The sequence below is a fragment of the Primulina huaijiensis genome, chromosome 5, assembly GCF_012295235.1.
Source record: "Primulina huaijiensis isolate GDHJ02 chromosome 5, ASM1229523v2, whole genome shotgun sequence".
NCBI lineage: Eukaryota > Viridiplantae > Streptophyta > Magnoliopsida > Lamiales > Gesneriaceae > Primulina > Primulina huaijiensis.
The window spans coordinates 22197956-22224577 of NC_133310.1; the positions used below are offsets into that span (position 1 = coordinate 22197956).

General features: G+C 32.4%; 4 protein-coding genes and 1 long non-coding RNA gene across 8 annotated transcripts; 3 read left to right on the forward strand and 2 right to left on the reverse strand.

Annotated features, from left to right (window-relative positions):
- Positions 1 to 5645: 5645 nt before the first annotated feature.
- LOC140977216 (suppressor of disruption of TFIIS-like) lies at positions 5646 to 7426 on the forward strand. Of its 2 annotated transcripts, XM_073441866.1 has the most exons (8): positions 5646 to 5705; positions 5810 to 5876; positions 5972 to 6069; positions 6144 to 6181; positions 6304 to 6391; positions 6481 to 6816; positions 6908 to 6973; positions 7121 to 7426. In XM_073441866.1, the coding sequence occupies exons 1-8, from the start codon at positions 5646 to 5648 to the stop codon at positions 7271 to 7273; spliced, it is 906 nt and encodes a 301-aa protein (XP_073297967.1). In that variant the 3' UTR covers positions 7274 to 7426. The 2 variants fall into 2 exon arrangements, with proteins under 2 accessions (XP_073297967.1, XP_073297966.1); XM_073441865.1 differs by lacking the exon at positions 5646 to 5705 and having other exon boundaries at positions 5750 to 5876.
- A 2040-nt stretch (positions 7427 to 9466) lies between these two features.
- LOC140977217 (uncharacterized protein At5g02240) lies at positions 9467 to 13068 on the forward strand. The gene is made up of 7 exons (XM_073441867.1): positions 9467 to 9705; positions 11350 to 11621; positions 11699 to 11735; positions 11819 to 11916; positions 12227 to 12288; positions 12427 to 12550; positions 12636 to 13068. Exons 1-7 carry the CDS (start codon positions 9651 to 9653, stop codon positions 12753 to 12755), a joined length of 768 nt encoding a protein of 255 aa, XP_073297968.1. The 5' UTR covers positions 9467 to 9650; the 3' UTR covers positions 12756 to 13068.
- Positions 13069 to 17625: 4557 nt separating this feature from the next.
- Positions 17626 to 19563, forward strand: LOC140977218 (expansin-A6-like). Its single transcript, XM_073441868.1, has 3 exons — positions 17626 to 17888; positions 18382 to 18706; positions 18981 to 19563. Exons 1-3 carry the CDS (start codon positions 17720 to 17722, stop codon positions 19288 to 19290), a joined length of 804 nt encoding a protein of 267 aa, XP_073297969.1. The 5' UTR covers positions 17626 to 17719; the 3' UTR covers positions 19291 to 19563.
- Positions 19564 to 22833: 3270 nt separating this feature from the next.
- On the reverse strand, positions 22834 to 23764 carry LOC140976666 (uncharacterized). The gene is made up of 4 exons (XR_012175269.1): positions 23657 to 23764; positions 23407 to 23504; positions 23155 to 23305; positions 22834 to 23064 (listed from the first exon to the last, which is right to left on the reverse strand). It is a non-coding gene; the product is annotated as an uncharacterized lncRNA (long non-coding RNA).
- A 484-nt stretch (positions 23765 to 24248) lies between these two features.
- Positions 24249 to 26348, reverse strand: LOC140977219 (uncharacterized). 3 transcript variants are annotated; one of them, XM_073441869.1, is made up of 2 exons: positions 26179 to 26348; positions 24249 to 25122 (listed from the first exon to the last, which is right to left on the reverse strand). In XM_073441869.1, the coding sequence occupies exon 2, from the start codon at positions 24970 to 24972 to the stop codon at positions 24451 to 24453; it is 522 nt and encodes a 173-aa protein (XP_073297970.1). In that variant the 5' UTR covers positions 24973 to 25122; positions 26179 to 26348; the 3' UTR covers positions 24249 to 24450. The 3 variants fall into 3 exon arrangements, with proteins under 3 accessions (XP_073297970.1, XP_073297972.1, XP_073297971.1); XM_073441871.1 differs by having other exon boundaries at positions 24249 to 25114; positions 26179 to 26311; XM_073441870.1 differs by having other exon boundaries at positions 26186 to 26308.
- Between the last annotated feature and the right edge of the window lie 274 nt (positions 26349 to 26622).

The window sequence follows — 26622 nt, forward strand, 5'->3', positions numbered from 1 at the left end:
ATATATATGGGTCACAATCAGGCAGGCCAGCCAGCCAGCCATGAGTGCAAATAATTGAGAAGCAAAAACAATTGTGTTCTCTACGGAACGAATTTGCCTACACTTTTATGGTTACATTCTTGAGCGTGGGAAATTATAATTTTTTTTTAAAAAAAGTAATAATTTTTTTTTATTTTCTTAACTTTTTTGAAAATATGTCGACATCTTAATTTATATTTTCCAAATAAATAAATAAATGAAAAGTTTAATTAACCGTAAATTCATGGAAAACGTTTTAATTATTATAAAATATGGGTAGTTCAAAAGCAACGAAGTCTAAGCAATCCTACTCCTCTTTTTGGCTTTTAAACAAGGAAAAGTTGGTGAAAAATCCTCAATTAAAATATTTCTTTGGGTTCACTCTCTATCCACAAAATTGTGGTACTATGTCATACAAAATATGGTACACTTCATGTGAAAATGTGGTACTAAAAAAGTACCCACGGATTGAACACAAAAAAAAATCGACGTCTAGAGACTGAGGTCAATTTCCCGTTTAAACAAACGTTTTAAAGGTCGCTTCTCTTTTCACTTTTAAACTATTTTTTGGGCTAACTTTTTGTACTCATTACTTTAATTATATATATAATTTAACTTAAGTGTCCAATTATTGTTTCCTCGATTTGAAAAAAAATAATTATAGGGTTGTGTCACAATGATGGTCCTTTTCACTCTCTGACAATGGCATCCAAACATATATATATTTTCAATCACTGAAAAGTAGTAAATGAAATCACAACGTAAAGATTAGTCATTATAATCACATTGTTAATATTGAATTTGGACAATATAATATAAAAATACAAAAATTACAAATAAATTAATATATATGACTAAAATTATAGTTTCATGTTAATTATACATAAGTTGATAATAATATCTTATCCAATTTCGTAACGATTGGTCAGCATTCTAATCGACGTTATAGTATAGCTTAGTGGGTCAAAATTAATTGCAAAGTTTATGAAATTTGATAATATAAAATAATAATAATGAATCTATAAATAAAATAATTGAAGCATAAGACGGGCCGATTCTTAAAAAGGCGTGATTATTAAGGAATTCGCGACATTTAAACATAAAAAAATAATAATAAATAAATAAAATAAATAAAATCGATCAAATTATGTTGATGAAACAAAAATTAAGTAAATAAATACATGTATCTATGTATGTATACTTGCCGAATTTAATAATATTTCGATTCTTCTTCGATAACAGCTAATCAGTTCATTCATTCAATCAATCATTATTTCTTTGATGTACTTGATTTTCTATTCATGAGCCGATTGTTCATTAATTAATTTAAAAATAAAAAAAATTTGTGAGATTATATAACGAGTCGATTTTATTTTGTTAGACGAATCTTTTATTTGGATCATTCATGAAAAAATAGTATTATTTATGCAAAAAATATTACTTATTATTATAAATATAGGCATTGTTAATTCGTCTCACGTACGGATAAATATTCGTGAGTTTATCTCACAAAAGACCTATTAATTAAAAAAAAAAAAAAAAGACTGCAGATTACATGCATCAAACGTATTACTTGTTTTAAATCTTGAAGACAAATCATGAAAAAAAAATGGCACGGAATTGGCTCGATTCAATGCATTATATTGGTAAGCAATGATATGTCACCAACGTATACTTATTTGGCGTGATTTACCCAAACAAAAATAATAAAAAGTTACTGAAAATTTACTTTAAGAAACCCATATGTAAAATGAAATTGCCTTTTAAAAAAAAAAAGAAAAAAGAAAAAGAAAAAGTTGTGAAAGGTACCAACAACTTGTTTAAGCACGTTGATACTATATTAATAGTTTATTTGTTAAAATTAAATTAGATGTATTTCGATGTTTGAATTGTTTGTATCAATAGAAATATAATATAGAGACAATTTTCTTGGGAATTACTTTTGATTGTATTACATTTATATTCTCATTATATTTTATATTAAGTTTCAGTATGAAATATTTTAATATGTTTATAATCTAAAAAGAAAGTGAAGGGGTCAAATCTTATAATTTTTAATAAAAGGTGAGAAATTTTTTTTGAATCTAATGATGATATAGATAACCTTGTAACTAAGGAACTCTGCAAAACTTTATAGCTGGAAAGTTGGAATATTACCCTTCGAAAACACGAAGATTCAACGGATGACACACAATTGTGCGTATCCGTGTTTATCGAACCTAATTTTAGCCAAACTTTTGGTAGTAATGTGTAACACTTTAGATTTAATGACTGTCCTCACTGTATCAAGAAAAGTATTTCAATCTTACTTATATCCTCACTCACACGGACCCCAAGAAAATTCTCAAGATATCACTGATCCAAGAATTATCACAAGTCAAGTACGCTTAACCTTGGAGTTCTTATGTGATGGAATATCTAAAAGAAGATGCACATTCTTGATATGAATATTACATATCAATCAAATCTTTTAAGCAGTCGTCAACTGCACAGTCTCATACATGAACAGTTTTTGGACTCATTCTCCTTCCGGTGTGAGATCGGTTCATTCATGTTTCATTCACCTAGAAGCCTGCCAGGAGCCGCTCGTTGTCCGTGCAAGGTACCTGCGATCACCCCCGCTCTCTTCGATCCGGAGCTTCACATGATGTACACTCCATATGTATTTAATAAATATTCTATGCCTATCCAGTTGTGATTATTGATCTTGTATATATAGTTTCTTAATCAAAAATTAAATCGAAAAACGTTCAAGTGCGATGGACGTATTTAGGTTTAAGAGAATATTTCAAAACAAAGTTTTCGAAATCCAAATGACTATTGTTAAGAAGTGAATTTGAAATAATCAAGAAAAAATATGTAATCGACCAAAAAGATTGATTTCATATCTTCGATGTTTCTTTTGATACAATATATATTAGGTATGAGATCTCTTATGATAATTATTTGCTGATCGTGACCGAATTCTGATATTTGTCTCATTTTGAAAATATTTCATCAAGTAGTTTAAAATGTATATATAGTTCGCGAAAACGCCCCACTTATTTTATATGTCACGAATTTATTTTTATTTTTTACCAAAAATTAGGAATTCTCCCAAGAGGATATATACACCAGAAGATTACACAATCCGATGGCTGGAATTTTTCTTAAAAATTTGGAACATAATTCATCCAAGTTGACTTAATTGGTTGAAACAGTAAGTTTTAACATGTTGTTTTAATCATTATCACCCGATAAGTGTGTGTGAATGTGTACATATATGTTATATATATTACAATCAAAGGGGACACCAACCCTCGAAAGTAGGTCTCTTGTGAAACGGTCTCACGAATCTTTATTTGTAAGATAGGTCAACCCTACCGATATTCACAATAAAAAATAATACTTTTAGCATAAAAAGTAATACTTTTTCATGGATGACCCAAATAAGAGATCCGTCTTACAAAATACGATATATGAGACCGTCTAACTCAAATTTTTGTCTTTTTTTTCAAATGCAATCTCATTAATCATTTCCACTATCTGTTCTTAAATCACACTCCAAAAAATCCTCATCCTTTGCATCTGTCTATTTGATAAAATTGTGTGTTGTCATTGTAGCCGACACAAGTTCAATCTCGTCTGACTAAGAAATATTTACAGACATGATTTGAAACTTTTTTTATTTCACACACCAAAAGTGTGTTCAATGGTACCACACAATAATGATGAATGCAAATGATTGAGGGTCTCGAGATTACTGTTGTATGAATACGCACAATGAAAATATGGAATGCGATTTTTTTTTTATCACAACACACGCGAGAGAAGGAGATCGAACTCAGAGAGGGAAGCCAACTATTCTAGCAGGTGAGATCACTGGACTACAAGTCCGATCTCATGGAATGCAATATTTGGATATCTTAAATCAAACTGCATATCAAAATCACAAAACCACCGTCAAATTTTTAGTTGAACTACCTTTCCTACCAATAAATGGAACTTGTAAGTGGCAAGGTTTTGATTCTTTGATGTGAGTGCAGTCAATTACACCCTGGAAATTTGTGTGACCAAACGATATGAACCGATAACATAACATTTGATATAATCAAGAAAATTTTTTACCATTTACCTTAAAAATGAGGGAAATAGGGAATTTTCTTGAATATATGGGTGAGTGGTGTTGTGACTAGAAAACGATCTTAACCAATCAAGAGATATTTTTGTACGAGATGCTAGAACGTTGTGAAATGAATGCGTAATTTGGGAGAAAGGGTATCGTCGAAAGAATCGATGACAATTGTGGAATATAATAACTTTTTATGGATAAAAATGTTAAATTTTAAATTTAACAAAAAAATATAAAGAAAAAGGTAAAAACTTGTGTGAGACGGTCTCACGGATCGTATTTGTGAGACGGATCTCTTATTTGGGTTATCTATGAAAAAATATCACTTTTTATGCTAAGAGTATTACTTTTTATTGTGAATATGGGTAGGGTTGACCCGTCTCACAGATTAAGATCCGTGAGACAAAGAAAAAACATGTAAATCTTATTTTTAGTTTTTTTGTTACAAATTATAAAAATCGAAGCAAAAACGGATACTCACAAACACTTCAAAAACACTACTATCTACCCGGTTAGAATCAAGGAAACGCTTCTTAAAAACTCTTTCAAACACTACTAAACCTTGAATAGAAAGATTTTTTTCGAACGTTTTGCGAATTTCCATTTTATAATTTATTATTCACAAACTACTTTCTCCTTTTTTTTGAGGCAGACGAATCTCATTCTATCCAGAGTTGGTCTTAATATCAAATTATATTAAAAATTGTTAAATAAAAATTTAAGAATATTGTACTTTTATCGTAATATGATGTTATAATATTGTATACGCAATCATATTGATATACGTAAATTGGTATACACCACTAGAGTCAGCAGAGTACAACTGTCAGAAGTATTTAAATATTATTATTATTATTATTATTATTAATGAAAAAAATATCACACGTAATATATTTTCAATATTATTTTTTTCCAAATTAAAATGAAATAGCACAACGGTTCGTCTATTTAAACCCAGCATATGCCTCCTTATTACCTCCCCCCTCTCCTTCCCATTCCCTCTCCTTCCCATTCCTTCTCTCCAGAACAAAGGTTCTGCCTCTGAAACTCAGCTCTATTCTGTCAAGTTGATCCTCATTTCTCAAATATGGTATGCTTTTTGTCTGGGATCTTCCCATTTTCTCATTTTTCATGTTTCCCAGGCTTTGGCAGGGAATCCCACAATCATAAGTTTTGGAACTTTGGCTTAAAATATGAAAATTTTGAACTTTTATAGATGACATGACTTTTAGTTCATGGGATTGAAAAGGGGTTTTCCAGGGAAGGAACAAGGATTGTTGTCAAGGGAGTAAAATTAAAAATTAATTTTAAAAAAGGTTGCCCTCTCCATTAATTCCTTTTTTTTTTCGTCTGTGTCTTCATATCTGCATTTCCCTTCTTTGTTATTAGTCTTCTCTAAGCTTGTTCTGGCTTTGTGAAATGAACTGCATTTTCATGTCAAATTCGATTAATTTTACATTAGCCCTGCAGTCAATGTTTAGTAATTTCATTTTTCTACTCAACTTGTTAGATTAAAATGGAATATGAAGACCTGTATAGACAGGTTCAAAGGCCAAAATACGACTGCCNTTTTTTTTTTTTTTTTTTTTTTTTTTTTTTTAAAGTTTTAACCATTAAGAAATAGCTTCGAAGTTGCAATTGCTTTATAAAATTGACATTGTTGTTCTTTTTTCTTCTTTAGATCTTGATGATACCCTTTACCCTCTAAGCTCTGGTCTTGTTACTGCTGTTCTCAAGAACATTCAAGGTAATTTTCTTACACCCCAAAATACGTGCTGTACCTTTTTCAAGAAAAGTATTGAATCTTTTAATCGGAGTGTGATTTGTTATGTCCCTTTTCAGATTATATGATTGAAAAGTTGGGTATAGAAGAGTGCAAAATCCCTGATTTATGCAACCTACTTTACAAGAATTATGGTACAACAATGGCTGGTCTTAGGGTATGGATATTTTCCTTAAAATTAAAGAATGAATTTTGTATGAAAGACCATTTGTGATATAGTGTTTCTTGCAGGCAATTGGCTATGATTTTGACTATGATGAATATCACAGGTAATTTACTTTAGAAAAACTTGCCTTGATTACTCTATTTTCTTGTTCTTGAGTAAAGAATGTTGTATGATGTGTGTAATTAATCAAAGATTCAAGAAGTTCACAAGCTCTGAATTGTGCAGTTTTGTCCATGGGAGATTACCTTACGAAAATCTTAAGCCCGACCCTGTACTGCGAAGCCTTCTTCTAAGCTTACCTCAACGGAAAGTTGTAAGACTTCGTCAAATTTCGTGACATTCACATAGTTAGCCTTGTTTAATTTAGCAAAGTATAATTCACTCGATTGATTCGATAAACAGATATTTACAAATGCTGATAAAGTCCATGCTATTAAAGCTCTGAGGAGACTTGGCGTGGAAGACTGTTTTGAAGGGATCATTTGCTTTGAAACTCTTAATCCTACGCACAAACACGCGGCGTCCGATGACGAGGACGAGATTGAATTTCTGGGAGCCAATCGATCTTCTGATGCTTTTACCTATGGCCCTCGAAAAATTTTCGACATTATTGGACATTGTTCTCAGACTAATACAGTAGTATCATCAGGATTGCCCAAGACACCAATTGTCTGTAAACCATCAGAATCTGCTATCGAAAGGGCTCTCAAAATTGCTAACATTGATCCCAACAGAACAGTGAGTTTACCGATTTTTATCCAAATATTGAAGCTTACCCCCTTTTCTTGGATTTGGTTATACTTACAAGCGTTATTCTTTCACATTGCAGTTATTTTTTGAGGATAGTATTCGCAATATTCAGTCCGGGAAACGAGTAGGCCTCGACACCGTGCTGGCAAGTTCTTGTTTATCGCTTATTTGAACTCCATTTTCAAGAAAATATATCTAGAAAACATGTACATGTAGCTTAAACTCTATATGAAATTTGTCTTTCCATCACAACTCACAGTAATCTGTATTTTCGGGCTTGTTGTCGATGCAGGTTGGGATATCCCAGAGAGTGAAGGGTTCAGATTATGCATTGGAAAGTATTCATAATCTTCGGGAAGCAATACCGGAGCTGTGGGAAGCTGAAAAGCTTGCTGAAGCCATTAACTATTCCGGGGTACCTCTGGAGGCTTCTGTTATAGCTTAGATTTAATGCAATCATTTTCTTGCGAGGAAGATAATCAAACCAAGGTTCCTTGGGAGTATTTCTTACATTTTATGTAATTTTTTTTTATTTTCAGTTGATTTAAGTAATGTAAATGTTCTGTTATCATTAATAGAAAGTTTAATCTTCCAATAATCTGGTGATTATGGCCACGGTTTTATTAACACTCTACGGTACGTTACATCCATTTCTTTCAAGTCTTCCAGACTGTAATCAATCCACCTGCGGACAGACAAGTGCCACCAATTTGATCCAACAAATTTCTGAATTTTATGTATTCTAAATATTAATTGAAAATATTTAATATGTAATTCTCATTTTATGATCGAACATTTGTCGTTATCTGTAATCCATTCGAATAATTATACCTTATGCAATTCATAGTAATTGAATTTGTAATTTTACGAAAAGTTAAAAAAACCAATGACAATACAAATAAAATATTTTTGTTAAACGTCACGTTTTGATTATTTTGAATATATTGTGGTCGATCTCTAATATGATAAAATAATTATACCTTATGCAATTCATAGTAATTGAATTTGTAATTTTACGAAAAGTTAAAAAAACCAATGACAATACAAATAAAATATTTTTGTTAAACGTCACGTTTTGATTATTTTGAATATATTGTGGTCGATCTCTAATATGATAAAATAATTATACCTTATGCAATTCATAGTAATTGAATTTGTAATTTTACGAAAAGTTAAAAAAACCAATGACAATACAAATAAAATATTTTTGTTAAACGTCACGTTTTGATTATTTTGAATATATTTTCGGTCCCTAATATGATAAATTAATTAAGTGAAATAAATATTACTACCTAATCAACAAGGCATTTGAATCTTGTTGAATTCAGTAACACCCATTCCAAATTTTCTTTTATTTATTTTTACAGGATACTCAAAATCTTTGCCTTTCACATCATTATGTTTTAATTATTTCCCTCTACATAAGTCGTAACATCGGTTATATTATAATGTAAATTTCAAAGGTGTCTCCCTCCCAGCTTTAAATGAATTAAAATATTCCATAAAAAAATTAATTTATTGAAATCTTTCTCTTTTAAAATTTAGTGAATAAAATTTTGTGTTAATGAATTTGATTTTATACAAAATTATCCCCAGTAAAAAAAAATTCTGAATTTCAACACTGATACCTCATAAATGAGCCCCTCAAAATCAGGCTCAAACCCTCAGTCCATCCCTAGCCTAAATGGAAGACCCATGACATGCCCAAATACGCTCTTATAAATATCAGGTTTGAGCGTCCAAATGAGAGATTCATAAAGAGGCCCCTCAAGATCAGGCCCAAACTCCTGGCCCATCCCTAGCCCAAATGGACGGCCCATGACAGGCTCAGGTACGCTCCAATAAATATCAGGTTTGAGCGTCCAATTGAGGGATTGAATATATTATTTTTTCAGCAACACCCTTAACTGCTCTTCACTGATATCCTTAGTCTATTACTTAAGCGTCGGAGGGCTACGCCGAGACACTCTCTCGGCCTCTTTCTAACGGTTTTTTTCATGATTTCAGGCTTAGGACAAATTCGAAGCTTGCGTCTGGACTAATGTCACTTATTGGAATCGAACCCTAAATTTTCAGTGTGTATCAAACACAATCTTTTTCACAAAAATATTTGAGAATTTTGAGACACTACAAAACGAGGATGAATGTTTTTCATTTCTTTAAAATAATATATATTTTTATTTGAAAGACTCTAATTTATAACTCACACAATTGTCATCAATTGTATATTTGATGAATTGGAGAGTGAACTTTTAATGAACCATGCAATTAATAAATGTAAATAAATAAAATACTCAAACAAATTTATAATTAGAAATAAATAAATAAAATAATGCAATCAATTATTCAACTGCCTACCCAGAAATTAATGGAAATGAAGGTGTCACGGGTACAAACATAATGACTATTATTTTTTTTTCCCAACTGTCCATTTAATATCTCCCAAATTAATTTATTNAAATAGTAATTCCATCATTATATTTTAAAGGAAAAAATTAATTAAAAAAATAAAAAAAAATCATACATAAATTAATGTAAAAAATTTCTCTAACATGGTTATATTTTAAATAAAAGTTATTGATAATCTATTTTTATTAAATTTAAATATATGCAGGGCATTAACGCATCAACAACGAAGTAAATAAATTTATTTGCCATAAATTCAATCCTTGTTGGTCACCTGCACACCATAAATATTGATCGATTTTAGTCGCCAGAACAAGTCCATTTAGCTGAAACTGAAGGCTCTCCCATTTTTGCATCAATCAATTGCATAAAATCTAACGAAAGAAGAGAATTCTAGAAGAATTTCAGTGTTTGCGATGTCGACTTTTGACAAAAAGACTGTTCTTGTCACGGGTGCTGCTGGTAGAACAGGTAGAGTATTCCTTGCAGCCCACCTCTTGTTTTCATCTTAATTTTTTTTTCCTGTCTGTTCTTTATATTCCCCGTAGGAAAATTGCTTTATTTATAATGGGCATGTGTATGCATTCCATTTTGATCTACTGTTTGAAATCACGTGGGGTTGATCTTTTTTTGGTGGATGGCAACTTTTGCTGCTGGGATTCTTCAAATTGTTTGTGTCGAATGGTTTGATGGAGTTATTTTGGGATTTTGGTGCTAATTATTGTAGATAAATTGTGAATTGAGTTGTTGATTCAGTGTCTCCATGATGCAGAAATCGTAGGTATGTAAGAAAAGATCCAACTTTTCATTGCTGTAATGTGTGGAATAATACTATAGTTTCTTCATACCTTGCATGATTTTTCCCCGTGAGAATGTTCCCTCAAATGAATGAGTTTCAGATTCTTCAAGTGTCCATCTGGATCGAGTTTGGATGAATATGATTGGCAGTTGCATTTCGACTATTGGATTTGAAAAGAGTGGATTCAAAATGCTCAACTCAAATCATTTTGATTATCTGGGAGAAGAATTTAGTTTGGTGTTTCAAATTACTCATTTAATCCCAATATATATTAGTATATATTTTGATAGGGTTTGAAATGACCACCAACTACGAATCATTTCAACTCATTGGATTTTCTTGATTTTAAATCTTCTTTCATATCCAATTATGTTCCTCCAAACACTGCTAGAGGAATTTAAGTTTCACCATTCTCAATTTAAAGTATTGTGTAAGTAATTACCATGGATTCCAATGAAAACAAATTGATGTTGTTTGAAATTGAAGTTGTAAATCTTGTTCTTGAAAATTCTTTCCCCCTAGTTGAATCTGTCCGTCCAAACAAAGCCTAATTTTAATATAAAGATGTGAGCTATGAGCCTTTGATATAAAATATTGTAAGTCCGCATGTTTAACCAGATCCCTAGTTCTATATTTTCTTTCTATAGTTTATTGTTGTGCTTTTGAGATATCAATGTTGAACAGTGTAGAAGGTAAGACTTGAAGACGTAGTTATTAGAAGTGCAAGCAACACTAAGATGCATAGGTGTCGTAAAGCTTAGGTGCAAGGCACAAGGCAAAATGCAGGTTTTGTTAAACATATGGATGATCTGCTAAATCCAAAATATTTTGAGAAATTTCATCATGTATGATCGATTAACTTTTCAAACTATTAAATGAGTATAAGAAAAATAGTAATTTTTATTCATTATATTTTGCATTTCACGATGGATTTACCATCTCTGATTGACACACGCCTAAAAGGTGTCCTAAGCCTTTGAAGGACACTGCATCTTTAGTCTAGATGCACATTTTGTCTTTTAAAAACCGTGCTTCAAGTGTTGGAGAAAGAAAAGTAAAAGAGAAGAGAGAAAATTTTATATGTTATTTTCATATTTGTTTACTTTCCTGCCTTTTTTTTAGTCAATATTACTCCATTTCTTATGTAAAATCCACTATTGACAAGTTAAATTTCTTCAATTCGAATCTGAATGAAGAAAGCGCATTAGAATCTTGGTATGGGTTACTTTTAGCAGCTTCAGATCTAGCACAGGAGTTTTATGTCTGCATGAAGTTTCTTGGTTTCAATTTTGTGCTTATTTGCTTGAGCGTTGCAGGACGAATTGTTTATCAGAAATTGAAGGAGAAATCTGATGAGTATGTTACTAGAGGTTTGGTAAGAACCGAGGAGAGGAAGGAACAAATTGGGGGAGCGGATGATATTTATATTGCAGATATAAGGAATGCCGAGAGCCTTATTCCAGTATTTCAAGGTGTTGATGTTCTTATAATACTAACAAGTGCTGTACCGAAAATGAAACCAGGGTTTGACCCTCCAAAAGGGGGAATGCCTGAATTTTATTTTGACGATGGAGAATTCCCTGAACAGGTTAGTATTTTGGCCTATTATTAGACTGCTTTTAATTTGAGGCTCTTGCGTTTCTTCATCTTTTTATTTGTTTCCAGGTGGACTGGATTGGACAAAAGAACCAAATAGATACTGGTATGGGTGTGCATTAAGTTCTGTTTTTTTAGTTTTTTGTTTCATGTAATGTTAAAGAACTATAAAATGTTCATGTTCGACAGCCATTACTGCTGGAGTTAAGTATATCATATTGGTTGGTTCAATGGGAGGAACAAATCCAAATCATCAGTTGAATAGCCTTGCAAATGGGAATATATTGGTTTGTATTTTTCGCCATGACACCTCCTTTACTAGGCTAAAGAGAGTGCTTTCAGTTATTTGAGTTGTATAAAGGAGTTGAAAAATCATTTAGAGACCCCAAAAAAAAGGTGCATTCAAAGACATCATTGCTAAACATGTTTTAGAAATATATCGAGAGTCACTTGGCGTTTTGCATCTTTGAATATCCGATGGAGCCTAATGCATTTCAACCCTGCTAGTCAAGTTAAAACATGATATTATATTAGGTAGGATTACTTACTTATCATGAAAACGATTACTGGAAGTAACTTCCTGTATCTCCAACACAGATCTGGAAGAGAAAAGCAGAGCAGTATTTGTCTGAGTCAGGAATTCCGTATACTATTATCAGGTATTCCCAAATTCTCTCCTCTTCGCCCCCAAAAAACTGTACAAATACCACAAATACGATGTAGAGGAATGAATACTATCCATAATGACCATTGCTCCTAAATTGGACCGCTTTCTGAATACCTCTTTTATCGGTTAGAGCTGGAGGCTTGCAAGATAAAGAAGGTGGACTAAGAGAGCTACTCGTTGGAAAGGATGATGAGCTTCTTCAAACTGAAACAAAGATAGTTCCAAGAGCTGATCTTGCAGAAGTTTGCATTCAGGTGGTAACACAATTGGTTTGTTTTCTCGATGCATTTCCAGCTTCGCTATACCGTTTCTTGATAGCATAAACTTGTGAATGGACAGGCACTAAACTTTGAGGAGCTGAAATTTAAAGCATTTGACTTGGCTTCAAAACTTCAGGGAAGGGGCTCACCGACGAAGGATTTTAAGGCTCTATTTTCCCAAGTTACCGCTCGTTTCTGATTCAGCATGGAGCCTATCAATTAAATGCTAGCCTTCTTCATGTCTCGTAACTTATGGTAATCTTAATTTTAAAATTTTAGATTTGAGAAACACAGTGATCGTATACTTTGTGTTCAAGTGCTTCTCTGTTTTCACGAAACGTCGACCTTGCTGCAGTTGTATCCTGCATACTTTGGTCTAATTAACTCAACCATCAGTTTATGTGTGTGATCTTTTGATAGATTTTGCTTATGACAACAGTTTGTACGCAAGTCCTAAAAACATAGAACCGGAAATTTATGTTTCTTTATTTCAACGAATATGAATCTGATAATGTCTCTATCTTAATACAACAAGGTTGTGTTTGGGATGGATTGTTCGGATTTGAAGAGAGGGATTATGATTCAGATTTCACATGTCTCTAATTTATGAGGTTTCATAATCCTTCACTTTGACCTTAGTAAATCCAAAGATATCCAAACATACATTAAGCAAATAATTTTGATTATGAACTTTCTCGATTTCAAATTCATTAATCCAAATATAGATCAAATGTTTTGAGTTGGTCATGTAATGATCATGGGTCATTAGACTGAACCAACGTGAGCCTCGGTCCATATCTATGCACCACTATTGGTCTTGGGTCGTTAGGAAGATCCAGCATGAGTCGTAGCACATGTCCATGTATCGTCACCTATAGAATATATCACCCCTGGAAAATGGTTTCTTTCGTCTCCTCAAATACTTGAACTCGGTATCTCCAGACTTAAGTACCTAGATTATTAAAGTGTTGGTATCTTTCGCCTCCCCTAACACTTGAACTCAGGACCTCCAGTTTTAAGTACCTAGATTCTTAAAGTGTTGGTAACCACTTTACATGGGTGAGATATTTTATGACTGACGGTGCATGGGCATTGACTACGGCTCTTGCTGGACCATCCTAACGACCCATGACTAGTAGTGGTGCATGGATATGGATCGAGGCCCATGATCTTTACAGGTAATTTGGCTCGACTGAGCGAAAATTAGTTATGGCTAAGGAATATGATATGGATACGTGCATGAGAGAAGACAATTTGCAGAAAATTAACACACAACACAGTACGGAATTCGGAAGCAAGATCTTTATAATTAATTGTATTTTTGAACTTTCATCTTTCATTCTCGTTTTCGATAAAAGTCAACCTTTTTGGGCTATATAAAAATTTGAAATAATTTGGGATTAATGTGCTTGATGAAAGTCAACCGCGATATATCTGTGTTTACGAGTTGACGGTGATCCATAAACTATTAGATGTGAATAAACTACTGATTTTCTTTAGTACCAAAAAATATTTTTTTAATTAGGCGTTTGATGTGATAAAAATACGGAAATTTGTTGCATGTACATATTCAAAAATTTCTGATAATTATTGAAATTTTTGTGAAGACAGATTAATTTTGATAAGTTTTTTTTATGTTTTACAACTAAGAAATTTGTTGTATAGATTCAAGAGTAGGTTGATTTGAGGTGAAAAAAATCCTATATAAACATAGTTTTGATTTGCATTGATTTTCATATATGACATTGCAATATGTTATAATGTACAATCGAAAAGAAATTTGTAGAGTGTGCTAGCTTTAATTGAGTTTCATAATACCTCATTTCACATAATATATGAGATTAACAGTAACAATTTATAATTAATGTTATTAACATTATGTTGGTTTAAAGTTCGTTGCAAGTGTAGTTAGCCAACTTTTTGAGTGAAAAATTTTCATTAACTAATAACTAATATATATTATTATGTATATTCGATAAACAATGCAACTCAGGTTGTATTTGGATTTATGGATTTCAAATCTAAAGATTTCAAATGTATTTTTGTAGTTTTAGAAAAGTAAGACTTCAAATCCGTTCCTTACATGTTTATATAATGTTTCATGTTAATGACGATGAATTTTAAGTTCATTTAATAATAGAGACATTTAAAATTATTCATTCTACTTTGTTTATTATATAAGTTTAGTGTTAAAAAACTCTATCCCTTTAATCAAAAGGGGGAAAAAAACATTTTATTGTCTTGGGATCCAAATTTTTAAATTTAATCGAGCCCCTAAACATGACGTATGGTTTGAAAAATCTGATTTACATGTAAAGTTTGAAACGAAGCATATATAGTTTAAGCTCTAGTAGCTAAGTCCAACATGTTAATGTCAACGTGCCAATTTTTATAATCCTCCAATTATTTAATTTTTTGTCTATCTAAAGGTGATTTTCACTTCACATTTCACAGTAATTTTTTTTTAGAGAAAAATAAATAAATATCCGTTTTTTAAAATAATTATAATAGTAAGTTTTGACACGACACTGTTTTTGACAGAAAGTTAAAATAATTAACACGCAACTTGATTAAAGTTGTGGGATATATGAGAGAGAGAAAAAATTGGACTAGAAGATCAGTATCACAAAAAAATTGATAAAAGTAATATTTTTTTATGAGTAACCCAAATAAAAGATTTGTCTCACAAAATTGATTCGTGAAACCGTCTCACGAAAGTTATTGTGTTTATATGGACAATTAAAAGAAAATCGACTTATAAGAATAATATGTTGTGTTGTTTTATCAGTGTATACATACATATAAGTGGAATAAACTTTTCTTAAAACACTCTACAGAAATTAAATTAAATTTATCGTTTCTAAATGAAATTCTCACAATAATATAGTATTCTCCGAAATTATTTAATGCACATACATTTTTTGTTAGGCAGCTCACATCAATTAATTAATGAAAAGTAATGCACGAGGCTCATGAAAACATATATTGAAACGGCAAAAATTCGTGTGAGACGGTCTCACAGATCGTATTTTGTGAGACGGATCTCTTATTTGAGTCATCTATGAAAAAAAATTACTTTTTATGCTAAGAGTATTACTTTTTACTGTGAATATCGAAAGGGTTGACTCGTCTCACAGATAAAAATTCGTGAGAACGTCTCACAAGAGACCTACTCTACTGAAACATGCAAAGGCCAAAGATAAAAGATGAAATCATTAAGTTAGTTCACATGCGGAATGGTTGGAGTTTTAATTTACCAAATCATTTTTCCTCCAATTCCAATATTAATATTTTCGGCCAAAAAATAATTCAAATTACATTAGTTTGGTGGACTCATATACCATTGTAGGAAATTTTCTTTGTTTGTATATTTCTTTTTCGTTTTGCATATATATAGCCTTACTGATTAAAGAAAATTTTGTTTAGAACGGTATATATGTATTTTTGTAGGTAGGTAGTTAATGTGATGCTACATTAGAGCTTTTAACATTATCCAAAAAGTAAATATAAGAACGAATATTTATCGATATATGTGACGTCTATTGATTATTCAGTCGACCACGTATGTATTGATAAATGTCAATCGCCAATTGAACTGTTGAGATAATGTCCTAAAAATAAGATGAAAATTGAAGTAACATTGAGAATTTTATTTACTAATTTTTCACTTTATTTACTAATCAAGAAGTCCCTGTTTATACTTAATTCCTCTGACGAAAGCTTTATTATTTAGTTGAAAGGTCAATTGACGAAATGGTTGATTTAGGTGTGAGATGGGTCCCTCTATTTACTTTACCCTTTCAATATAAATTTTTTTAGAAAAACGTAATAGAAAATTTTTTAGAATTTAGGGAATGGTAATGAAGGCTTCTAAAATTCTTTTTCCGAAAATATTAAATCTCAAGTTCTCTTTTACCCGGTATGATTATTATAAAATTACTGTAGCATTTTAAGCTTAGACTATATAATAAAATCTGTAATTAATGTTAATAATAAATTCAAATCGTTTAGCCATATTATACTTTGAACGTTATGTTTCAATCGTTTTTGATTAAAAAAAATTAATAATTACTTCTTAACAATCTAGTCTTATTGATTACAACATCCAATATTAGTGTCCACAAAGTATATTCTTCCACCATAGCATTGTTCAAATATGGAAATTTCTCCAACCAAAATGTGACAATATAGTATCATGTCAGAAAGTTATTATATATATGTGTGTGTATATATGTATGTATGTATGTATGTATGTATGTATGTATGTATGTATGTATGTATGTCTAAAGAAATAATAATAAAATATAAGTTGCATAATGTAATTTTTGTACATGAAATTTCAAACTATTAGATATTTTGTGAGATGATTTCACGAATTTTATTTTTGAGATGAATTAACATTTATTATATTTACAATAATGTGTAATATTTTTTAGCATAAAAAATGATAATTTCTCATATGTGACCAAAATAAGAGATCGTGTTTCTCAAAAATGACTCACGAGATCGTCTCATAAAAAATTTCTCTATTTGGACATTACTCAATATAACATAAGTCCAATAAAAAATTTAATAATTTTCACGTATATTGATAAATATCTTACCATAACACTATAACATAATATTGACATGATAGCATCTCATTAATGTTTTCAAAAAATACAAAAATTCTTATAAAATCGTGTCACAAATCAAATTTATGAGATAAATCTTGTATATATTAAACTAATAAAAAATTATTATTTTATAAGTTAATATTATTACTTCTTGTCGAAATATATATCAAATTAACCCATTCACATATAGAGAATACTTTATCGAAAAAAATATCATTAATTTTAAGAGTAGGTCTCTTGTGAGACGATCTCACGAATCTTTATTCACAATAAAAAGTAACACTCTTAGCATAAAAAATAATATTTTTTCATGAATAACCAAAATAAGATTAGTCTCACAAAATACGACCCGTGAAACCGTCTCACACAATTTCCTGTCTAAATTTAATTTATGGCCTTTTGCCCTCTGGGACTATGCGGAAAACCTCCCCCCCTCCTTAAATAGCCCATTCATCTCCTTCCCGCTTTCCATTCGCCTCCAAGCCCACCATTTCCTTTCTCCCTCTGAAATTCACACTTTCTCTCTCTAGTGGCATATCTACAGTTGATGGATAGAGGAATGGCAGCTAAAATGCGTTTGCTGGTCTGCTTTTTCACTTTATTATTCTGTTTTCTGACTAATGCTCGCGGGAGAATCCCAGGCGTTTACGGCGGAGGTCCATGGCAGACGGCTCACGCCACCTTTTATGGTGGTAGCGACGCTTCCGGCACAATGGGTACAGCTCATTACGTTTTCTTTTTCGTGTGCTTTTATTGTTTTACCCAACAGTTGATAGTTTTTGTGCTTACTATATTGCTCTGTTTATGTTGCGTCTTTTTCATGCTCTGGATCAATTACTTGCGTTCCTAACTCGTTAAGCTTTGAATCCTGTATGTTTTTTTGTAGAATTACAAAAATGGATTTCTGAAATCTAGGTTCCTTTCAAAACCAAACGACGATTTTTCGTCTCCCAACGAACGCATCTCGCCTTTTGCAACTGTTTCTTCACAGGTCGCTCGTGTGGGTTTTGGGATCTCACAGGGTTCCCCTTTCGTCGCGCTCACCCACACACTACACTCATCCTTTGTCTTTACCTTACTCCCTCCAGCTGTAATGTTCCGTTTCACGTAAAACCAAAGAGTTCAAATCCAGAAAAGAATATATATTATATCGTCATACATAATATATATACTCGGTGTTAAATCCAACGATTTTGATGGTGTTCTCAGGTGGTGCTTGTGGGTATGGGAATCTGTACAGCCAAGGCTACGGGGTGAACACAGCAGCACTAAGCACAGCGCTCTTCAACAATGGCCTAAGCTGCGGATCGTGCTTCGAGATTAAGTGTGACGCGGCCCAGGACCCCAAATGGTGCCATCCTGGCAGCCCTTCCATTCTAATCACTGCTACTAATTTTTGCCCCCCCAACTTCGCTCTACCCAACGATAACGGCGGCTGGTGCAATCCTCCTCGGACCCACTTCGACCTCGCTATGCCAATGTTCCTGAAAATCGCCGAGTACAGCGCAGGAATCGTCCCCGTCAACTTCCGACGGTAATGAGATATTCTATCCCCAACACTACTGGTAATCCAAGCCCATACATAACACGCGCTTGTTGTACATGTGCTGCGTTATTGTTATTTAAATTTTGTGAAAATTTGTTAGTTGAAAAAGGTAGATTTGGCCCACTTCTATCATTACAGGGATTCCGTGAATTAGGTAAACAATTGAGGGGAGAAGGTAATTGGGCATAATTCACGTGCTGGGGTACATAAATCCGGACGCCACCGGACCTAGTATTTTAACCATTCATTCAATTAAATGCAGGATACCGTGCATAAAGCAAGGAGGAATTAGATTCACAATAAACGGCTTCCGCTACTTCAATCTGGTTCTGGTGACCAATGTCGCCGGTGCGGGGGACATCGTGCGGGTCAGCGTTAAAGGTACTAACACCCAGTGGATACCCTTGAGCCGCAATTGGGGCCAAAACTGGCAATCCAATGTCGTTCTCGCGGGTCAGGCCTTGTCTTTCCGAGTCACGGCTTCCGACCGCCGAACGTCGACCTCCTACAACGTGGCGCCGGCTGATTGGCAGTTCGGCCAGACCTTCACCGGCAAAAATTTTAGGGTTTGAGGTGGAAAAATCAATCCAAATTATAGTTTATATTTTTAGGGGAATGATATTACATATAATATTAAATTGAATATTCCCGCCTTGGATTTTTCTCATTTTTACCGGGAAAAATGTTGAATTTAGCGGGTGAATCTTAAAGTAATTATATAATATATAGTTTGTATTGTACCCTGCTGCTTTTTTTTTTTACTTGGCTCTGGTTAGGGTAAAGAGAGTTTGCATCAAAAGTTTAAAGAGAGTTTGTCATTACCATATAAGAAATATGCATTTTACTTCATTAACGTGTAATTTTCTTTTTTTAATGTTTGTTGTGTGTGACCACTTATATTATCGAATTTTACGATTCACTTTCATTTGTTTCATTAATAATATCAAGAGTTTCTTTTATATTCTTATAATATTTTTGACATACAAAGTAATATTTATTGAGGAATCGGGTCAGGTTGAATATCTATTTAAAAAAATTGATCCGTGATACAGTCTCATAATATTAGTTGTATAGTTGGCCAATTTTACAATTTAATAACGATTGGCTATCAAAAGGAAATATTGATATCTATATTATATTATTAAGTGTGAAATCTTTAAGTAATTATTTTTAAGGATATCAAAATATTTAATTTCATAATTATCTTTCTTATTCTAGTAAAAACTTTCTCAAGTCATTCTATCTTTTACATAGAAAAAAATCTAAAAAAAATTTAATTTTAAATCGAACTATTCTAAATTGAAAATAATTTCATGATAATTGTTTAGTATTATTTGATCATACCAAAAATAATAATAACACATGCAATATGTGTGCATTTTTTATCAGTATACATTGAGATTGGTGGGTGGAAATCCCTGTTAACTTGAGCATTTTTGTACAAAGTCTACAAGGGAACAATGTCAAACAACTTGATCATCAAAATCGATCCCACTATGATTAATGCCATATAAGCTAGCAAATGGGCAACCTGATTTGTAGACGACCGACGACAACGATGAAACAAAAACACCACAGTTGAGGGCAAGGCATCGTGAATATCCTCTACCATCGCATGAGATTAAAGATCGATCACCGCACTGTTAAGGCATCGGAATCCATGGATAATTTTTAATCACGGAGAGAATCTGAATTGGCCACGAATGATTCTTATATTTGAGAAAGTTTGGCCAGAAAGTAAAAAAAAACATTCTTAAAAGGAGAATAGCATCCGAACTTGGAGTAGGTCCGTGGAGCACTTTAAACACCAAAAGTCGTGTTACACAAGAATGGCAAGGGATTTGCAGCCTACCCAGAAACACTGACGACTACGTGATTTTGTTATATTTCAGCCTAGAGAAAACGTAACCTTAGTTAAATCTATGTGTACTTACCACACATAAATAGGTATTGATTTGATATAAACTATAGTTATATGCATAATTTATTTTTATATAAACTGCTAATGTTCGAGTGATACTTTTTTGTTTTAATTTTAAATAGTGGGAGCATTTCAAAATGTAAAAAACTTTTGTGAGACTGATTTCCGATCAGACTCAACTCATGGTAGTTATGAATCACATTGACTATTCTCATGGATATAGATTCGTTAGACCGTCTCACAAAAGACTTATTATATCAGAATACGTTATTCTTGGGGGGGAAATATGCATTTTAGAGACAAATTAGTTTCCATTAGATTTTTTCCTCTAATAATATTACAATATTTGATAGTAACGATTATTTTTTTCAAAAAAATATTCTGGTAAAAGAATAGTGTGGAGATGAACGAGGGTAATCTCGATTTCATTAGAAAAGTATAAAATGTTCATAATATTCATTATAATCAACTCATACTAATAAAATGTTGTATTATAGTGTGTTATTATTATGACAAAAACTTGTGTGAGATGGTCTCAAGGATCGTATTTTGTAAGACGAATCTCTTATCTGGGTCATCCATGAAAAAGTATTATATTTTATGCTAAGAGTATTACTTTTTATTGTGAATATCGGTAAGGTTGATCTGTCTCACAGATAAAGATTCGTGATCACAAGAGACCTACTCTATTATTATTATTATTTTATTTGCTTCATTAGTATTTTAAACTTAGGATTCTCATTCTTACAAGATAGTTTCAACTGTCATAAAAAACAAACCGTCAAAACAGCATCCATATCTTTCAGGAATAATATAATTCTTTGTGTGCCCCAAAAAAATCATCAACCGATCGGGGGAAAAAGAAACCGTTCCTCAACAATGGACATTGGGCAGAAAAACAATTTGGCAAACGAATTTTAGAAAGCGAACACTTTATTCTGTACTATGAAATCGTATCCTATTGTACAGTGATAAATTGACATTTGAGAGGAATTTATTTGAATGCCCATTCCCTATAAAGGAAATCGCATTTGTCTTTTCAAACCAAACGACCATACAGGATTTGTGGAGCGAAAGAATTTATTCTGTTTGACCAAAAGTTGGAACATATTTCAATTTACTGGTGGCACCAAGTATAATTCTTTGATAACGTCTACCAGAATTTTACGAGTTGGATTACCATTTGACTAATGGTTTTTTTTTCGAACAAACTTGTCACATGGACTTATCTATTATGATTTACCTGACTAACATGATTTGTAAGTTATTACGATAGTTTAGAAATTTACTCAGCACGCATCAAAAGATGACGAAAGCGAGTTTCAAATCTAAAAGAAAAAAAACTAAGAGACTAAAGTAATGTAACTAGCTAGCAGTTATATTTTTAATTGTAAAATAATATTCAAGACATTTCTGGGGAGAATTGGTTAAATAACTTTGGTCAACCATTTTTTTAAGAAAATGACCTCCTTAAGTGTATTTCAAATACACTTGAAAAGATCATTTTCTTAAAAAAAGTGTTGACCGAGGTTAAAAAAAAAAAAATACCCCGACATTTCTGCACCAATTGTACGTATCACGCCCTTATCCAACCAAATATAAAAGAAGTACTAATTAAGGGTAACCGATAACTAATTGCGTATTAGGATATATAAATCTAAAATTTATGAATTTCGGTTATAATTTTATTGATAACAATGAAATAATATATAAAAATATAGAATCTTAAATCAATACATTACTCGTTTACATATTAATTACATAAATTAGAATTGGATGAACTTAAAATTCATCTTAATAAATATGAAACACTAAGTAAACTTGCAACTAGTGAATTTGAAGTTTATGTTCTTGTTTCTCTAAAACTACAAAAATATATTTGAAATCAATTAATCCAAATGCAACCCGATGGTTGAGCATCGACTTGCCTTCTCCAGAAATATTGACAGATGATATATTAGCCATCTTCATGTCTTCTGCAGCAATGTAAAGCTTCAAATCTTTAGGTTTACATGCGTAAACGATAAATGCTGCCAATTCCATGAAGGATCGGAACTGTCTGTTTTGATGATAATGGAACTGCTCTTTTTTTTTCCCCTTAAGAAAAAGAAAAACAATAAAAGATGATGAATGAGATGATAAATTGCCTTAAAAGCGTATATAATCAGAATACACGAGTATGGAACAAAATGTACCCCGTCCTCGTGCACGCTATTACGGGTCCTGTTCTCTACTTTCCAATCTGTTAGACGAAGTTGTATTGTCATATTGTTGTTTTTTGTGAAGATTAAAGGGTCAGGGTCCTCGGTTGTGGAGAACACGACATGAACTCCAAGTGATCGTAAACTCCCATATTCCATTTTCCGTTGTCATCGTACACTAACAAGTGACATCGATAAATATTACTTGTTTCGTCCTGTGACGTCTAAAAAAGACAAGTTAGATCAATACAGATATATCAGGAACATTCGAGATATACAAATGCATAAAATAAGAAAATATTTTGTTTTGAAACCTCATGCATCTTCAGGATGTATTGTTTGCGGTCTGTGACGAAGTTGAAAAGATTAAAATATACATTGATCGGCATGAGATCCTTCAGTTGTTAACGTGCCTGTCTTTTTGTGGATTCCTGCTATTGATTCTGGTGCTCTCTGATCTCCAGCCTTTTAGTTGACAAAGAGAAAAACACGATGTTACTATTAAATCATAAAATATAAAAATTGAAAATAAATATTTGAGAGAACATATTTGCATGCAACCAAACCTCCAACTCTGGTTCAGTTTGCATGGGTAATGCTGATAGAGGAATCGACACAAATATGCCATTTATACAATGGGATAGTTGAACGTTTGTGACCATTGCTACACGTATATAATTAAATAAGTTTAACGCAAAACACATCACTAAAAGAAATTTTGAAGAATTTATTGGGCTGTGTTTAAGAAATCCCAAAACAAAGAGAATGCAAACAATTTAACTTCATTTTTTTATGGAGGTAGAATGGATTAATTACATGAGTTGGAGGACCTTCTTGTCTTTGGGAGTTTTCCTCTTCGCTGGATGCCATTACTTTTCAAGAAATCGAGTTGTTGCTTTTTCCCCCACATGCACGAAGTATTAAACTAAAACAAGTGGATGATCTAATAAATTAACTGCGACGCAACTGGACTAGGACTAATCGATCGGTTGACCCCCAAAAAATTTAAGTTAAGTTTGTGGGAAAATAGGATCGAACAAACAAGAAGTCTCACAAATTACACAAGGAAATGTTTATTGTTGTGAGTAATTTAAGGTTGGCTTGTGGGAAAATAGGGACACAAGTTGTCTGGCAAGTTAGACAAGGAAATGAATGTTATCTTGAGTAAATTCTGGGACGCACTAATTTAATAGTACAACTTATATTTTCGTTTTAAAAATGATATTTCAATCTTTGTCTCATATACAAGAAACGTTCAACAGATAATAATCGACAAATTTTCATTAAGAAATAGGTTCTTTTATGATACACACTTTGTAAAAAGTTTTTCATAAAAATATATATTTTCATGAAACCATAATGGATTTAACGGGGCTGATTTTATCTGGGTTCACAGAAATGAAGAGTAAATCAACAATTTTCAGATCCAGTTTTAGAAATAACCTTAATACAGCCAACCAAAAATATTTATATTTAATCCACAGGGTTTCAAAATAAAATTTCTACTCTATTTAATCAGTATTACATTATTCCTTAGTGGCAAATATCTGGGTAATATATCAAATGATGTGACACCAAATTTGTACAAACATACCGACAAAATGAAATATTCACTGCAATCCATGGCTTCGAGGCTGAAGCTCTGAAGGATCTATCAAGCCCTCCAAGACAACAAGTTCATCCAGAAGAGAGAGCTTCTGCTCTTCAAGGGCTTTAACATCAGCTTCAACCTCTTGCAACTCCATTTGCAATCCATGGTTATCTTCCTCCAAAAGCAAATATTTACGCCTCAAAGCTCTATATTCCAAATCTAGTACTGAATCTGACATTTGTTTTTCTTCGCCAATCAAGGGTGACATGCCATTCTCTAAACCTCTTTTGGAGGTCTTTAAACCTTTCTGTCTTTTGAAACCATCACCAGGTGTAGTGTTTGAATCCAACATTAGTCTGTCTTGTCCAAACAATGGTGAGACACCATTCATCATACCTTTTTTCGAGGCCTTTTTCCCCTTTGGTCCCACTGCACTACCACCAGAAGCTTGCAACATTGCGGCATCTTTTGTAGAGGTTTTAATTTTTCTATGCTTGTTGACGGAACCATCATTTGTAGACCGAAATTTATGGTCTTCCATATTCTCGATCAGTTATCGGATGCAGTGATCATTGTAGAAAGAAATTTCTGGTCTTCCATATTCTCGATCAGTTATTGGATGCAGTGCTCAGATAAAAGTCCCGATGGCAGAAAGGAGAATGTATAGACTAAAGTAGATTTCACTGTTAAACTGTTGAGGAAAAAAGAAAACAAAATAAAACCAATAAAAACGTCAAATTATCAATGTCGGACCTAATTTAATTAATTCTTTAAAAGGTTATTGAGGGAATCACGTGTCATTAACTTATAATGACAAATACTGCCATCAGAGCATCAATCAATTATCTTATTCAGATTGTCATATTTCCTAGAAAATAACATGCAATGCATGGATTTCCCTAAAACAAGAGTATTTTATATGGCCGGACGTTGTAGGATCATTTATCTCCTCAAGTTCATCAGTTTTCATGCTAATTCAGTTTTGACACTCTTTAAGGTTAGGATGATTTTTTGTAAACTGCAGGACAATTCATTGGACAAGCAGCGTGGACCAAGACAACACAGTAATTTTTCCAGGGTTATCATATTAAATTCTGAGTGCTCTATCTACAACCACTTAGCAATTCATTTGAGGTAATAATCAGTGTCTTCCAGGTATGCAGATGGTTTCTTGGAACATAATGAACCCTGCTCTGAAAGAATTTCCCCAAATCAGTTTGTTATCCTATTTGATTGGCTCAATGGATGAGGAGGAAAAGATGACTTTAAACTCAGTCAAGAACACTTCAGTCTACCATTTAATTGTCTTATGTTAGTGTTGCACGCAACAAAATGAGTTGTTGAGCGGGGGATAGGAAAAAAACTCTCAGAAACCCTAAACCATGAACAGAGTTGTTATTGAGATCTCAATTCTCTAAAACATTTCTTTCCCCCCGCCATAAATAACTCAAGTCACACCAGCATACAATCGAACTCCACAAAAACATAATTTTGTAGCAGATCAAGCTCATATTATGCCCTTCAAGGTTTTAAATTCAACATTATACCATACCGATCAATCGAATTTCACTGGCTCTCGACATAAGAGGGTTCTTACTTAGATTTAGTCCCTTTGAGTAAATTTTCAGGCTAATCGTGAATTAGTTTCGAAATCTCCAAACATATAAGTGCTAGTAATCAAGCGCAAATCATAAGTCCTAAACACGACAACAATGATGAATCTCGATAATTTTTTTTAAAATCATACCTGAAACAAGACAACAATCGATTAAATATCAATCGAATCAGGCTTCATCGCAAGAATCACAAAACATTTTCGTCGCACTCCGACGCCTTGAAGAAGTATAATCGTGGAGTTTAGTGTTTTCCCCCAAAGATTATATTTTCTCGCGAAGCAATCGGACCAAAATGATTGGGCCTACCGTGATGGGCTTGCTCAATTATCACAATCGACACGCCGATATGTGAAAGATTTAGTTTAGGATATAAATTTATTATAAATAATAAATTATTTTATATAAAATAAAATATAATTATATAAGAGAAATTTTTGGAGTAATCACCTCTTAAAATAAGTGTTTATCCTTCAATATATTATCGTTTGGAGTATCGAAGAAATAAAATGCTTTCGCCAATCTATGTAATCATGGCTTTTTTACGAGGATATAATCGAGATTTTAAATCTTAACGA

Coding starts and splice junctions, on each gene's coding strand:
- LOC140977217 (XM_073441867.1), top strand. CDS start 9,651: ATGTCGACTTTTGACAAAAAGACTGTTCTTGTCACGGGTGCTGCTGGT. Junction 9,706..11,349: donor GGGTGCTGCTGGTAGAACAG/GTAGAGTATTCC, acceptor TGAGCGTTGCAG/GACGAATTGTTTATCAGAAA. Junction 12,551..12,635: donor TTGCAGAAGTTTGCATTCAG/GTGGTAACACAA, acceptor GTGAATGGACAG/GCACTAAACTTTGAGGAGCT.
- LOC140977218 (XM_073441868.1), top strand. CDS start 17,720: ATGGATAGAGGAATGGCAGCTAAAATGCGTTTGCTGGTCTGCTTTTTC. Junction 17,889..18,381: donor CGACGCTTCCGGCACAATGG/GTACAGCTCATT, acceptor TGGTGTTCTCAG/GTGGTGCTTGTGGGTATGGG. Junction 18,707..18,980: donor GTCCCCGTCAACTTCCGACG/GTAATGAGATAT, acceptor AATTAAATGCAG/GATACCGTGCATAAAGCAAG.
- LOC140977219 (XM_073441869.1), bottom strand. CDS start 24,972: ATGGAAGACCATAAATTTCGGTCTACAAATGATGGTTCCGTCAACAAG.